Below are 15,959 nucleotides of genomic sequence, written 5' to 3'. Positions count from 1 at the left end.
ATAAAGAATTATATTGTCTGTTTATAATAACATAATAGTTGGATTTTAAACCAATTTATGGTACATTGCACCATGTACCAAATTACACGTGTTGAATCTAAGCTGGTTACAGTTGAACGTCATCAGCTGGTGGCTTTTGAATTACCGATACATATCGAACACGCTGCAGCCGTCGAGACATCCGGCTCATCAGCTGTCATTGCGTATAATCGGATTCGTATTGTATATCCGTAGATAATTAATTCGGATATAATACGACGGATATTTGAAACATCATGGAAACGTCAACGGCAACAAGAACATGATTTATTTTTTGTCTGTGAGGATCTTTACCAAGGTGTTGTTTAGTGAATTCGATGACGGAACCACTAGTCTAAACGAAATTTTAAAAATATTAGATCCTTAATTTTACAATAATCGAAATCGTTAAGTATTCATTATTAAATCGTATTATCACGGGAATATATTTATGGAATATTTTCATCCCTATAGTATCAAAGGACAAGAATTATTCTTTTTGTATTAAGACAGTCATTATTAACATAAAAATCAATATAGAAAAAATCAATTTAGTTTAGAATACTCCAATGCTTTGAACATTCATTCAAAACGCGCTCACACACACAGTCGCATCATTCATCTATTGCACACACATTCATCACTCATAAATGTATCTATTCACACTCAAATACATTCATTCCCACATAATGTATCATCAAATTTTAGTACGAAACCCCTCAATTGGTTTCAAACCTACGTAATTTCATTAAATCTTCCTAATCTTTGGTTTGCGGAGTCAATCACTTTGGCAAATGAATGGCCCAAATATCAAAGACGTATATTACCAAATATTCTTTTAGATTAGAAATTCTTGATTGTGCGATAAATTCATATTACTGCCGAACGTTAACACCGAGTACGTGCTAGTTTCCGCCTACGCAAGCCACCGTGATCAATAACTCAGATACAACCGGGTCGGGTACTTACACGACCACCGGATGAATATTATTCACGAGAAAACGCCATGGCCCATAATTTTCGATAGATTGATCGCTATTACAAGCCGCTGGTTGTCGTTTTAATAAGCTCCAAGAGTTTAATTAACGTCGTCCGGGCGACTGGTGACAAGGATTTTAACACGCAGAAATTATTCTGAAATGATGAAACAAATACCTGAAAATGAAATTACATTACATCAAAGAAACTGATTGCTGATTAATGTTAGAATTTGCAGTGTTCGGATTGTAATATGAACTGAAGTATTTCAAAGAGTTTTTTACGTAAATATTTACGTAAATATTTGTTTACACGTCTATTTAGATGCCTATGAAATTATTGTTTTTATAGTGAATTTTATGAAAACCAGAATCAACAAAGAATGTCATTCGACCAAATTAAAAATTGTATTGGTCTGGGTTAATTTCATTTCTTCCGTAGTTTATATTATCGTATATCTTATAAATGCATAATAATTGTAGTTCTGTTATTATAAAATATATTTGACTATGTCTAACTATGAAATATTGAACTTCATTGAACTATAATTATTTATAACTTTTATTTATTATATTTGTATCTAAAAGAAACACTTATGAAACAATGCGTTTCGGAAAAGAATTGGTATTATAATAATAAAACCTCTCAAATAAAGGAATGTTTTTCTTTATTATTTCTTTCTAATTTCGACACGAACGGAGTTATAGCCTATCGTAATTACTATATACACTCCGTATATTTTGTATTTTTATAATACTTTATTTTATTTTAGAATGTTTTATAAATACAATATTACAATAGAATAATGTAATTGTGTTACAGGACCACCAGGAGGCTATGATTCCGTGCGGGATACTATAGTCTTGGTGAACGGTCAACCGATGATGCTGCAGCCGTCGAGCACGTCCGGTACTACTCAGAAGCTTCCCGGTCCGTCGATCCTGAAGAATTCCAGTAAAACCGACCTGATCACATCTCAACAAGTCTGACACGATGTTCATTTCACCTCGGAAGATGAGTCTGCCGAAAAATCGACCGCCAAAAACGTGACACGCCAATAACAGATAGTTGCGCATTGTGTACAGGCTGGTGACGATCGATCAATGGGAAATTGACCGAGTAACGATTTGAACATTTTCGTAGGCGAGACACACAGAGATATTATTTTCTACGTACGCTCCACGAAACGCTAGAAGACTCGAAATCGCTATTACAAAGTAATTAAAAGGTATATACAAGCGAGCTCAGATGAGTTAATCGACTAGTAGCAAACTGAAAAGTCAGGAAGACAGGGGGACTCTTCCACTTACGATGTTTGGAACTAGTAGTTGTTATACGCTGCACAGCAGTAACAAAGGACAGAATCGAGACTGAATATGGCGTAATAAGATGTAACGATAAAGAACGAAGTTTGTCACAGTATAAAGAGTGGCCCATAATTGTCTTCCGAACATATATAAGCGCAACAGTATTGCCAATGAAATGTAAAAAGATACTTATAAGCCACTCTTTATATTGCTGCCAACACCGTCATCTATCGTTATACAGTAAACTCCTATTTAATGTGGTTAAAACGTTACGTATAGTACGAATTATCATTTTGGAAGATCGTGTTATACGAGATTTTTCTCGTACGAATAATAAGAAGTAACATGTTTCAAATGATTATTACCATGCCAACTCTTATTTTCTGTTTTATGAAAAATACATAATAATATAAAAGAATTAGGGACAGGAGAAATTGGTAAGAACGGAAAAAAAGATGTAATGTTGAACTTATCTTTATTTTTACATATCGAATCCATTCCAAGAAACGCAGATTTTGGTGTGGCCAACGTGGAAAAGGACAACGCGAGTGAAAGAGAAAGAAAGACTGAAAGTCGAAGCGTTTGGCAACATTGAAGGCTAATGATGAGCTTCAGACCTTTAACTAAAAACTCAAACTTTTGTATTTTTAATTTTTTACGAATGCAACTCTCACCATTATATTTGTTATGTTTTTCTGATTGAAATGACACCAAACACAATAGAATTACAATCGTAATTGCTTGTATAATAAGCTATTGAATGTTCGGACATAAAAAAGGTCTGATAACAGAAAAGAAAGAAATGTTGAAATCGTCCAGTCCGACAATAGTCGGATCACGTTACACCCTTCAACCGCGACCAGTCATCGAGCGCTATGATGTGTTAAAACAATGTTCACTGTAGGATAGACCGACGCCAATCGGATAATTTTCTGTTTGACATCGTAGAACTTGAAGTACTTGAACGTTAATGATGAAAAACGCAAAAGAATTCTTTAATCTTCCTTTGGCAAATAAAAAACAAAAAATGAGAAATATAATTTGCGATGCAACAAATGTAGATTGAAGTCTTCTGTTAATCCGATTCATCGTGTGATCCGATTCTCCACAGTCTACCCTATATGAAAACAGTGATCGCAAAATATTCGGTACGTCATAGGAATTCGCGTTATGGAAACACTAGGAGTCTACTGTATCTCATTCCCTCACATTCAGTCTCGTTTCCGTTCTTTATTACTGTCATGCGATCAACGACAACTGCTCGTTGAAACTTGAGGTACGTGGCCAAATTGAAGAAATTGAAGGAACATAGTTTACCCTCTCCCTGACGTTGCCGTAGGGTGGGTCTGTGGTGGTTGTGGAGGTTGTTGGAAGATGCCTACTGAGTGAGGAATAGGGTAGTGGAAGAGTTTTGGCGTAGTGAGGATAACGCAACTGTTACTTTCTGGCTTCACTAACACGAGGAGGCCTGAATATCGTGAGTGGAAGAGTCCCCCTGATCCTCTAACTATTCAACTTGTTGGTAACCAGATAACTCATCTAAACTCGTCGGTAAGTACTTCGTTTTCATTCACGGGGAATCCCGTTTCAGTTCCATTAGAAGTAAACGAAAGATGTTCGAATTTCTGTTTCTTCCGCGATTACAACGTAGAACTTGTTATCCCCTTAGCCCTTAAATGTTGTAACTTTACCACCGAAGAAAGTAATAGCTAGAGAGAAAGGAGGAGAAACTATTTAGTTATCGGTACTCGCGAGCGGGAATTGCAACAGTGTTCGTTCAGAGACGCAACAATGGCGGGGAACCGGATCGAGTAAAACGAAAGTGCTCCGTGACATGCGGCGAACGCAAGACATTTAGAATTACGCTACTCCACTGCTTTCGATTGTACATACAGTCGTAAGGGATTAACAAATTAATCGTACTCTAGCGAAGAAAGTTACGTGTTTAACGCTGCGCGCGTCGGAGGGCGCCGATTAGAACGAAACATGGATAACCGATCGATTAATCGCGATTCGCGTAAGATTCAAACTACGATAAAGTATCTGTATACTTGCATAGCGAGCGGTTTAGTCGTCCCAAGCGAATAGCCTATTTCCGATTTAGCCCAGTTGAGAAACGATCGTGAGGAATCGTGTTGTGCGCGGAGATGAAACCAACAGGACTCTCCGTAACCCGAATAAAACGTGATTGCGAAGGTTCATTATTGCCGGATCCTTCGGACTGTTCAGACGCTAAACGAGCCGAACGTTTTGTAAATTTCTAGCAAGCACCCGCGATGCTTGAATGTTTCCTTCGGGGATGACTCGTGAAATGTTCCGCATAGGAGAAATGCGTTCTAAGGGAAGTTCGTTAAGATGAAAGAATTTTAGAAAATTCAGCATGATGCATTCGAGCAGGTTAATTTCAACGGAGGAATTTCGTACGGGAAGAAAACACGCTCAAACAATGCGGTGAAACGGGAAGTACAAGGATGTAATTTGTAGATAGTCTAGTGTGTCGTTCTTATTCCTGTGTTGAACTTATCCACGTCCTCCAACAAAGAAATCGCAACAATCGTACAGACGACGTGAATAGAGAATTATTTTTTTTAAGCTGTTCGTCGCGATTGTTGCTATATTTTTTACTGATACTTTAACCCTTTAAGCAGAAGAACTCGCGAAAAATGAGAACTAACGAAACGAGAAGAATGCTAGCATATTTTTGTAATATTTAAAACAATTAATCGAATCACTTCGTTACAGTTTCATGACTTTATTAGTGTTTTACACTGGTCTTGTTTCTTTCACAAATGTTTCGTGTTTATTTAATTTACGCGACTCGATTAAGTTTCAAATCTGCTGCTTGAAGGGTTAAACTGTTGGGTGCTACAGAACTGTAGTTTCCTGAGATAGACTAGTTATTGTTACGTACTTAACCGACAAATTCCGTTAATATTGAGGTTAAACGAAGATCATAACATATTGACTGCTACATAATTTAAAAGCGGACGAAACAATAATTCTGAGGATAGGTTAATATGTTTGACAATACCTACAAAAATAAGCATAGGAATTTGATCTTATATTAAATGCATAGTGAGGAGTTGCAATGTTTCTTTATCAGAGGACTGTGTATATTAATTTAAAATTTGAAACCAAACGATTATTGATTAAAAATTGATTGATACAAGTGTTTATCTAGAAATATCTACTCAAATTTTTTAAAAACAGATCTTCACTTGTTATTTTTTTATGGATACTGATCTAGCAGTCAACGTGTTAATTCAACTGAGCTTAAATGAATGAAAGAGAATTCTGTAAAAATTACAAACAAAACGAAAACAATTCAAAAAACAAACACAAAGATCCTTCTCAATCTGGATATAGAAAATATTAATTAATAAAAAATCAATTAATTAGATTGCTTACAAAGAAGATACTATAAAACAAATTCACAAACTATAAAAAAATTGAATGATTTGACCATCTATCAATTTCATATATTTATAACGAAACTAAACTTTTTAATTGAATGAACAATTTTTACAAATTGCACAACCAATAACTGTTGGTCGTTAAAAACAATATTAACACTTAGCGGCCGGTGGTTAAGCGAGAGAATTTTCGTCGACAGTCGACAATATTCTGTAAATTAGCAGAAAGAGGACGTGAACTATGAATTTTGCTAGCATATGATCCTTCCTAGAAAAAAATATATAAATTTATAAAGAAATTCATAATTGTTATTATTAGTAGCATAAAGGTAGCTTCAATGTACAACAAAGTATGAACGAGTATTTCTACTCGTCCGATTAAGTATTAAAAATAATATTTTCACATGGAATCCCGAATGGTAATTTCCAGAATCTCTATTTCGTTCATCTAAGCCCGCAGTTGAACGGGATGCGCAATCAGACGGGAACGGCGAACACTTGAGCTGTCCGAGCTTTCACAAAAACCATATTTTCGCACCGGTTAGGGTAGCCGTCGAGTGTTCCCGCGGAGGGACGCCTCCGATTCCTATTAATTTTCGGACTGTCGAAGACTATCAGGGAAATAGGCTAGCTATTTTGCGTACCACAGGGGACAGACGCCGGTAGCGTGAAGACTGCAACGGGTAATGGAATATTTTTGCGTTAGTGTCGGAACGTCGGGATGATAGCGTTAGAACAAAGAAGGGCAAGTAGGGTTGTCGCGGGGAAATCGTTTCGGATCGTTTCTGACCGCATACATAGGAACTATATAAATAAAATATTACGAGTCCGCGGCGTCGTGGTACCGGACAATTAACACGTACGTGCAGTCAATAAACTTGAGATATCGTGATTCTTTATTTTTTATGTGATCCCGTTTGTAAAGTGTTGTTAGCTGTATCGTATGTATAACGAATTACCATACTGCAAAGTATATACACACGTTACATATAAATATATTTATAGACGCTTGTACACTGGTGTACGCGTCCCCATAGTTTATTACGTATAGATATACATATATAAATGAAAGGGAAGTATAAAATGATACACGATCACCGTTTACTAATAAGCAGTTAACATCCGAAAGATAAAATAAAATAATGGAAAAAAAGGAAGGTAAAGAAATAAACTATTAACAGTTGCGAAACAAAGAATCGCTGCGTTCGAATAAAAAACACAGATGAATAAAATATGTAACTCATATCCGTGAACGTGTGAAAGAAAACTGCGTGTGTGTGAGCAGAAAGTGTGATAAGATTATACGTATGCATATTTTCTAGAGTAACGAAAGGCCTAACTCCACTCTTCGTCCTCTTAATGAACCGCGCCGCCATGTTGAATTGGTTACGCAATTTGCCGCAAAATTTCTCTTGGATATTCGTTCCTTCACAGTTTCATCCTTTATGTAATTATTTAACTATTTAATTAAGAATAATGCGAAAGTATGAAACGTATACTTTAAATATCAAACACTCGTTCCATCGTGATTCATGCAAGCTGAAATTTTGTATACCTTGAAAAGTTTTTGCTCGTGATACTTGCAGCATTTTAAGTTTTACATGTTCTTTAGATAATTAACGTTGGCGACATTCAAGAGTGAATTAATTCCTGATTTGCATAAACGCGCCGCACGTCGCCCTTTGCTCAAAGGGACGAATTAGTGGAGGAGGATTCCTACCATTCGTATGCATGACGAATCCTCGGCGACCTAATTAATGTCTTAGAATCTAGTCGTTGTTAGTACTTGGAGCTTCAAAGAATAAGTAAAACCATACAATAGGACGACATTCGAATCCCAAGATTGGAACTCGTATCCAGTCCAGCGTGTCGAGGACGATTAAAGCTTCTTTGAATCGATCATTGCTCGGAAACACAATTCGCTTGCCTATAAGTCTTCTAAAAGGTTCGTGTAGTTTTCATAGCTTCCAAGCAAGTCCATTTAATCGTTTACATAGTAATTATTGTCTTCTTCGAAATAATACAAGCTCGTGTATCCCGTTCGTAGAAAACTTTCTCTTTCTTAATCAAGATATTCACATTTTACAGTGTTGATTTTACATTCTCTTCGTTTGTAAACGTTACTTTCTTAAAATAATTTTAAACAGTTGGAAGTCAACAATAATTAGTTGCTGATAGGAAAATATTTTTCTTTACGGTGCAGTATCTGCGGCACTGAATTTAATCTTGGTCATTTTTTTGGCAATTCTGTCCACAGTCATTGAAACCTCAGTGAATACAAAATTGTGTTATCGTATTTAATCTTATGTATCGTTTTTTGTTACTTTATCAATGGAATTTCGCAAATTATCATCGGTAATACAGCACACACACAAATAACATTAGCAACGAGCATTTCATACCAAAATTTTGTACCAAAAAATTATATGCTTTTTGTACCGACCGTACAGAAATTTTCTATCCCAATGGTCGATGCGATAAAATATATGAAAAATAACAAAAACAACTGAATATCAAGTATGAAAGTGATCGCTATGGAGAATCCGCACGAACTTTCTGGAATACTTAAAACATTCCACTACCAATAACAATACGAACGAAACAATACCATTATCGAAAATAATGTTGTTCAATTAAACTTTATGTTCATCGACGCGTACTTCTATGGAAACGTGTAATGATCATTCTAGAAGGAGACGAATTCCTAACTAGCCATATCCGGAGACATAATCATCGAGAAAGTTTCTTCGTCAGAAATAGCACCTGTTTGAATCGTTCGATTATTGATCGGAACCTTGGGATTCGCGAGGGGAGGGTGACTGATAGATAAACATTCAACAAACGTTAATGTTTTTAACTCTAGGAAAACTAAGGCTCGAGTTTATTATAGGGTTGACGGAAATATACCTCTCGAATATAAATATTTTAAAAGTGCAGTTTCACACATGGGGAGAGAAATAATATAAAGGAAAAATTCATGTATAATAACTTTTTACTGTGGTTTTATTTATTATGTTTTTTTATACTAATCGAAGTTCGCTGATGACACCGTACATCCATTAACACTTTGACTGCCACGTCACCCAAATTCAGGTGACACCATTTTTTACATAAACTTCAACATTAATTTTCTTGGTGACATATCGAACGAACTGAATTTTATTGGATGTACGAGATTCAAGAAAGATAGTAAACCAATTGTTATGAAAAATCTGGACTTTTTAGTTTCTCTTTTATTGACACGCATTCATTTTCATTGTGATGCAAAATGACATGAATGCTTTAACTTTCAAATTTGTAAGCGACATTATCATATGTTTAATTCTGTATAGCCTTAACTTTTTGAAATTATTATGCACTTTAACCCTTGAAGTAGTAAAAAAGCCGCCTGTCTGTTTTTTCTGCCCATTAAAATTTGTATTATTCACGAACATGTTAAGAAAACTGTTTTGACTGCATTGGAGTTTTAATAAGTGTTTACTTAGAAGTCAAAGTGTTAAATATTATTATATTAATCAAATGCTTGTTACATATGATAAATTCAAGCGATACTTTTGCATCTGACATATTTTTAATAATGTCTTTGCTGAATCAAAATTGTTTATTCAATAGCAATCTCGAAAGTATAAGTAAAAATAAAAAATTTTATGAAATTTTTTTAAATGAAACAAACAACGGTTTTTCTCAAATTTTTGATGCAATGAGTTCGAGAAGCCTTGATCTTCCTAGGGTTAAGCAAATACAAATTTGAAAGAATTTAAAATTGAAATAGAGACACTTAGCGCCTCATTGACAAACAAGAACAACAATAATAATACTTACTAATTATAATGATTATGTTACAAGTACAGAATAGTAATAATATCGTTAGCAGTCGGTCTGAACCGGCTCAGACCACGTGGTCGACTGTCCTAGGTAGTATTAAGATTCAGTGACGTAGAATTATCAGTAACAACACGGTAACGTTGCCACTAATTTACCACAATACGATAACAGGGACAGAATTATGTATTATCAATATGAATTATTGACTGCAGAGAATTTGTTCAAATTAGTCGTGTTACAATTTAAAGAGAAGTACCGTTTGTTGAATAAATTCATTCTCACCAGCCCTCGTATTGATTAGAACGAATAATAATTATTTCATTTTTATTCCTGCAGAATGTTACTAGTAATGACGAATTTAAGAAAGAAGATGTTACTTAAATAAACTATAATACTTATTATAGGGTTAAAGGATGCTGACTGGTCAGGATCACTCACTGTCAGGCAATGTCGCCATTGTTCAGCTGCTCCGATACCCCATTTTTCGGTCATTCATTATGAAAAATTGTAAACAGGGTGTTCTTAAAGTATCTAACATCTGTCTTATCGTTATTTATAAAATGTATAAGGCAAAAATAATGTAGCCAGGCAATTGACCTTAAAGAGTTCAATTCTTACAGCCCAATAATAAGGAACAGAATTCAACGTCTGTGTTATATGTGATCCATACTTGTTTCAAAATTCGTTTACTTCGAATCTATTTCGCTGTTATAATAAGGAAAAATAAATGTCAGATATACTAAAATTCGTTTCGAAGAAGATCTGAGATAGTATATACATTGAATTTGAATTGTATCGAATTTTTTATTTAAAGAATATGATGCGTCACTGATTGCGTGCACCTGATAAAGACGAAAATAATCCTGGTTAACGAGTTATCCCTTAAAATTATATTTAATTGTTCATAGGAATTTAAGAGTGCTGTAGAAGTATATTTCTTATGTTCAGGCATAGTTTGAAACAGAAAATGGCGTAGATCGTTCAGCATAGAGACGTTTACTGCAATTCGCTCGTTCGTGGATCTCGATTTACTGGACAGATAAACACATGGTTACCGGGTAATGTTACGGACTTTACGTCACTAAGAGCAACCAGTAGAGCGAACAGTACAAAAAAACGTGTCCTAGAGCTAATCATGGAAAAGGAAAGTGTTCGAGAGCGAAGATAGCAATAGGAGGTATTCATTAAGTTTTCGTGAAATGCGATGAAATTAGTTACTCTTTCTCGTTAAGACAGATTTTTGTACGTCGGTGGACAAGAATTTCGTAAAAGGTTGTCGAACCGTCGAAGAGTAATGTCAAGTTGTGAGAGATATCATCTGAAAATGAACAATTCATTAGAAAGAAAAAATGCACATGATTCTAACTTCGGGCATGTAACAATGTGTCCTTTTCATTTGTTTGTAATGTAGTAAAAGGATCTGCTATGCAGTTTTTTAACAGTTCATCTTGCTCCTGATCAACAACTTTTATAGTCAGCAAGTTTAGAAACATTGGTCTACGAAAGCGTTAAGAATTTCATTTACGAAGTGAAAAAATCTGTTATATTTCTTTATGAACATTTCTATTGAAAAAATGTACGTTTTATTAAAACGAAGAACCGATTTACAATCAAAATACAGTAACAAAGACTAATAATACGTGTGAATGAATCGGGAAATAAAGGCAATTCGTTTGTCTTAGATTAAAAATCATTTTAGTAAACACTGAGGTTATAGTATTAAATATTATTTTGTAATTCTAACAAATTTTAAGGTAATTTGATAACCTTCAAAATGACAACATCAGAAAAGTAAAATGATTTAAAAATGAACAAATTATTGGTTATTTAAAATAACTGAATAAATTACCATTATCATATGATTTTTTTATGTTAATTGTCAACGTCGGTTCTAATGTTGACCAAAATTCAGCTGCAATAATTTACGTAGCTTCAAATTGTTGTATCACGGACGAATTGCCTTCATTTCTCATTTACTTCTGCGCGTAATGTTAATGTCGCTGAACAACAAAAATAAAGCGGAAACAAAGTAAATAAAGATTATATATTGTATGTATATCGAACGGATACATATATATATATACATATACACATATATATGCACAAGGGGCACAGATATGTATATACATATATATATATATATATTTATATAAAACAAAATAATACATATACAGATTGTTGTATAATTATGTTAGCGACGGTCTCCGCGTATAGAAACGGCAGAAAAGCTGAAGCGCGTGACGAGTTCGATTTAAGATGTTTATCATACGTTGACAATTTTTGACAAGCAGTGAAGAGGAGGAGGATCCAAAAATCTTACAATGAAGATGAAGAAAAAAGGAAGAAAATTAAACGAAACCGTAGAGAAAATAATTATATATGTAATATCAAAAAATAAGAAATTGTATTAATATACATGAACATTGCATTGCGGAAGATATACATATTATGTAAATTCTATGTATATGTATATGATGCGTGTGTAATTAATAAAGTGTTGATATACATATATGGTTGACGAATATAACTATATGTAGAAATAAATTCTAGAATGTGTTTTTATTGTAATATTTTCGCATTAAGAACCCGAACATTTAACGATACTTTATAGAAAACTAAGGACAGATGATTTGGCCCGTCTGTAACTTACAAGAGAAGGTATCGAACCCGAAAGATAAAAAATTTATGCAATTTTGTGTGTAAGTAGAGTAAGTCAAGCATAATATTTGCAATTTTATAGACGTAAAAGAGCAATGTATTTTTTGTTTAAAAACTTTTTGCTATCTCTTACCGTTTTCAAGGTAATCCATAGAAAAGAAAAAGTTTCATTTTTTCAAGGGGTGGTTTTACCCCTTCAAAGTAAAATGCGGCCCGAAAAAAATTGTAATGTATTAGGCTTGACTTACTTTATTTATACATAGAGTTTTATAATTTTTTGAATTTCTAGGTTCGATACCTTCCCTTGTCAGTCAAGAATTTTTACGGTAACGTGGAAACACTCGAACGTTGACAGAACTTTCTCTTAGGGTCCCAAACCTCCCCACTTTTGTAACATTTTCTCCAAACCATTTTTCGTGGGGTTTTTTCAGATATTCAAAAAAAACTCAAGAACGATCATTTTTCTAGGATTCAATATATTCTTTTCAAACAGAAAGTACAAAGTTACTAATTTTAACCACTTGACCTACAATATCGTGTCTGACTCGTGACGAAAATTTTAAACTGAATTTGACGAATCTAAATATTATTTATTTTCTTTAGATATACATGTGATATGACTTTTCTGTGATCAATTGTTAACCTTTGTAGTAAACGTAGATATAGAATAAGCATAAACATTTTTTCTTTTCCTAATAAATTAGTTGTACTCATCATAGTTTAGAAATAAACCATAGGGCAAGGGGTTAAAGGGAAAAAGGGGTGGGGATGCTTGTATTAAATCCTGATAGGGTTACGTTGAGTCACATTCCAAGTGCTTTATTTTCCAGTAAAACCAAACCATAAAGTTTTAAATTTAGTATTTCCTTATTACGTTTTATTGTATTTAATGTGAAAAGGGTGTAAGGAATCAATAAGATGGAAAGCCTTATATTTTTATAACAAGAAAATATATTCTTTTATATAAATTATATTTAACAAAAATTTTGAATGTTGAAATTGACAGTTTTCAATAGCGATAAATAATTCTAATTCCAAAGAATAAAATTTTATACTTGGACAAATTTAGACTTTGAAGCTATCCCTCTCTTTCTCCTTCTACTAGATGAATATAAACGGTGGGACATGTTTTGAATTTCGTTCGTGTAGAATCTGCATTATTTCTAATTGTACAAGCTCATCCATAAATGAAAACAGCATGCGTTTACAAAACCTTCAATTAAATTATAAATGTCTTCGATGCAACATGGAGTATTAATTGCTTCTTTCGATTTACAGTAAACTGCATACAATGCCTGAAAAGAAAAAAAAATTATTTTTGTTATTAGGTGATAAAACATAATACGTGCGGTTTATTTTCTTTACGGTAAAGCGACTTGAAAGTTTACTAAGTTATAGTAAGTTAACGCGCTTTTAAAAAGTACGTGAATGAAAATTCATTAAAAAATGCATCATAACTTCATTTAAAAATGCGACGAGACGTTTTGACCTATTTAATATTATACAATATGTTCCCTTACAATTAATTGTGAAACATAACTATCAAAGTTCACTTTTTCCTATTTGAAGGCTAGAAAATAGTCTTCAAGTTAATTTTCAACTACCCTATTAATTAGTCCACTTAGAATTTTCATACGCAGATTGTTGCGAAAGTTTCGAGAATCCACTGTAATTCAATTGTTTATTATTTTCATAAAGCTTCAGATTTTTAAATTTAGAAAATGCTGGCACAACACAATGGGTAATGTATTAATGTTGAAGGAAAATATTTTGGAAAACAATAAAAGCATTAGTTCAACTTATTTATTGAATACTTTGAACTAGTAGAATTAGCGATATTGAGACGATATTCAATTGTTTGGACAATCACGGTACATAATATATCTACCGGAAATTCTTACGAATATTTATAAAAATAGTCGATATATTGTTAATTAAAGGTAAACGTTACACACATTGTTAAATTCGTCTTGGAAAATACAATAAACTAACATTAATGAAAATATGTACTTCTATTAAAAAAAATTGCATTAATCTTGAAATGTCTTTAAATAATAACATTCAACATTTTTCTATATAATATAATTATTGTATAATAATATTCGTACTTGTTTTTATGTAATTAGTTCATTATTATAAAATAAATTACAAACCCCTTTTGAAGCATGTAGATCTATAGTCAGCATCATGAAGGCTTGAAAGAAGCTTGGATGTAATATGAGAAGATGCGAAACATTTCCATCTAAAGTATTAAATTGTTTGTAATGATCTTGATACTTGTTTTGTAAAACTTTAGATAATGTTTGATACCATGAAACTGGTTGATTTATAAGTGGCTGGAGTCTTGAATCTAAATTTGATAATGGCTCCACGTGAGCCAAAGAACATAGTTCAGCAAATTCCTTATAAATCATTGCGGATTTACTTTCCAATAATTTATTCCAAAGTAGATGTGTTTTGCATTGCAAACCTCCTCTATCTATCATATTTAATATATGAATACGAGCTTCATTTGCCTGGGACATTATTGTCTGTTGCATTAATTGTTCGTGCGAAGAATAATACCCTAAGTAATTAATTGATTCTTGCCGTATTTGAATCAAATGTGACGACGATGAGTTTAATGAGACACTTGGAGGATTTGCATTTTGAGTCAATGGAGAATTTGGTACAGGTGGTGGTGTAGGTGCGCTAGTGCTATTATTATTAGTACTGAAACTAATGTTAGATATTTTAGAGTCATTTTTCCTGTCACTGACATCTTGATCACGTTCATAAATGTCTGATGGAAATTCCTTTAAAATCTCTTTTTGGAAAATATCTGTTTCAGACTTTGCTTCTGCAGGAATATTTGTGACAGGTTTTTCGATGCTATACACAGTCCGAAATTTTCCGAGTTTATTATTTTCTACTTCCCCCTTTGGATATAATTCTCTCTTACTCGTTAACATTAAATAATACTTCAAAGTAATTCCTGTTTTTTCCATTTGCATAGATTGTTCTAAATATGATACGATTAATGCAACGTCGAAGTCATCGGTATATCTCGTATCTTGTGCATCACAATAACTGATTGAAGGCGTATTCTTCAAATTAACTAAAACATATTCGCTTTCTTGAGAATCTTGATGATCGCATTTCATTTCAAATACACGCATGTTGTAACTTTTCTCATGAAGCAATAAATAAGAATACAAAGTACGACCTGGTATTGTTAAATTCCGGATTGCCACTACATCTAAAACAGATACATCATATGACAACAATATTTGCAAATTAATTATTCATAATTTGAAAACAATATCGAAATTGCAAATTTGTAAATTCGAACATCTCACTAAAATGTATTTGCAACTAAACACTCTGCACATACAATTGTTACAGTGAAAGTATTAACAGTTAATCAAAATGATGTACAAAATATAATTTTTGTAGAAAAAATTCATTATAAAAATGAATAAATATAAAACTTACCACTGTATATAAGATTCCTAGCATAGTTCGGCGCTTTGCTATAATATTTGTTAAAATCGTCGAGAAAATGAATAAGATGATATCCTTGTTGCAATGACCATGATCCGTTCCCAGCGATGTACGAGTGAATACAACGTAAGTGGAAGTCGTATGTAAACGAGTGTAGATGCATATTAGTCTTGATTTTGTCGCAGGCATCAACAAAGCTTAATAGAAACTGTAATATAATAAAATTAAAAAAAATTTTATTATTTCTAACAATATGTTAATCAAAAACCATAGTTAT

At 33.2% G+C, this 15,959-nt stretch overlaps 2 protein-coding genes across 22 annotated transcripts in view; one reads left to right on the top strand and one right to left on the bottom strand.

The window, feature by feature from the left end:
* The window catches only part of LOC116428758 (sodium- and chloride-dependent glycine transporter 1), a 34,298-nt gene extending 22,896 nt beyond the window's left edge, over nt 1-11,402 (top strand). For all 8 annotated transcript variants that reach the window (XM_031980831.2, XM_076371766.1, XM_031980829.2 and 5 more), the window contains one exon: nt 1,819-11,402. In XM_031980831.2, coding sequence (XP_031836691.1) covers nt 1,819-1,985 — 167 coding nt within the window. In that variant the 3' untranslated portion in view covers nt 1,986-11,402. The remainder of the gene's footprint in view (nt 1-1,818) is intronic.
* A 708-nt stretch (nt 11,403-12,110) lies between these two features.
* LOC116428754 (KICSTOR complex protein SZT2) overlaps nt 12,111-15,959 on the bottom strand; it is a 38,578-nt gene continuing 34,729 nt past the window's right edge. For 8 of the 14 annotated variants that reach the window (XM_031980811.2, XM_031980812.2, XM_031980807.2 and 5 more), the window contains exons 25-27: nt 15,674-15,890; nt 14,353-15,437; nt 12,294-13,494 (exon numbers count right to left, since the gene is read on the bottom strand). In XM_031980811.2, coding sequence (XP_031836671.1) covers nt 13,363-13,494; nt 14,353-15,437; nt 15,674-15,890 — 1,434 coding nt within the window. In that variant the 3' untranslated portion in view covers nt 12,294-13,362. Of the gene's footprint in view, nt 13,495-14,352; nt 15,438-15,673; nt 15,891-15,959 lie in introns of those variants that run through there. The other 6 variants (XM_031980818.2, XM_031980819.2, XM_031980820.2 and 3 more) reach the window with 6 other exon arrangements.

The sequence above is a fragment of the Nomia melanderi genome, chromosome 10, assembly GCF_051020985.1.
Source record: "Nomia melanderi isolate GNS246 chromosome 10, iyNomMela1, whole genome shotgun sequence".
NCBI lineage: Eukaryota > Metazoa > Arthropoda > Insecta > Hymenoptera > Halictidae > Nomia > Nomia melanderi.
Note: the sequence above shows the minus strand (reverse complement) of the source record. Positions and strands in the feature narration are given on the sequence as shown.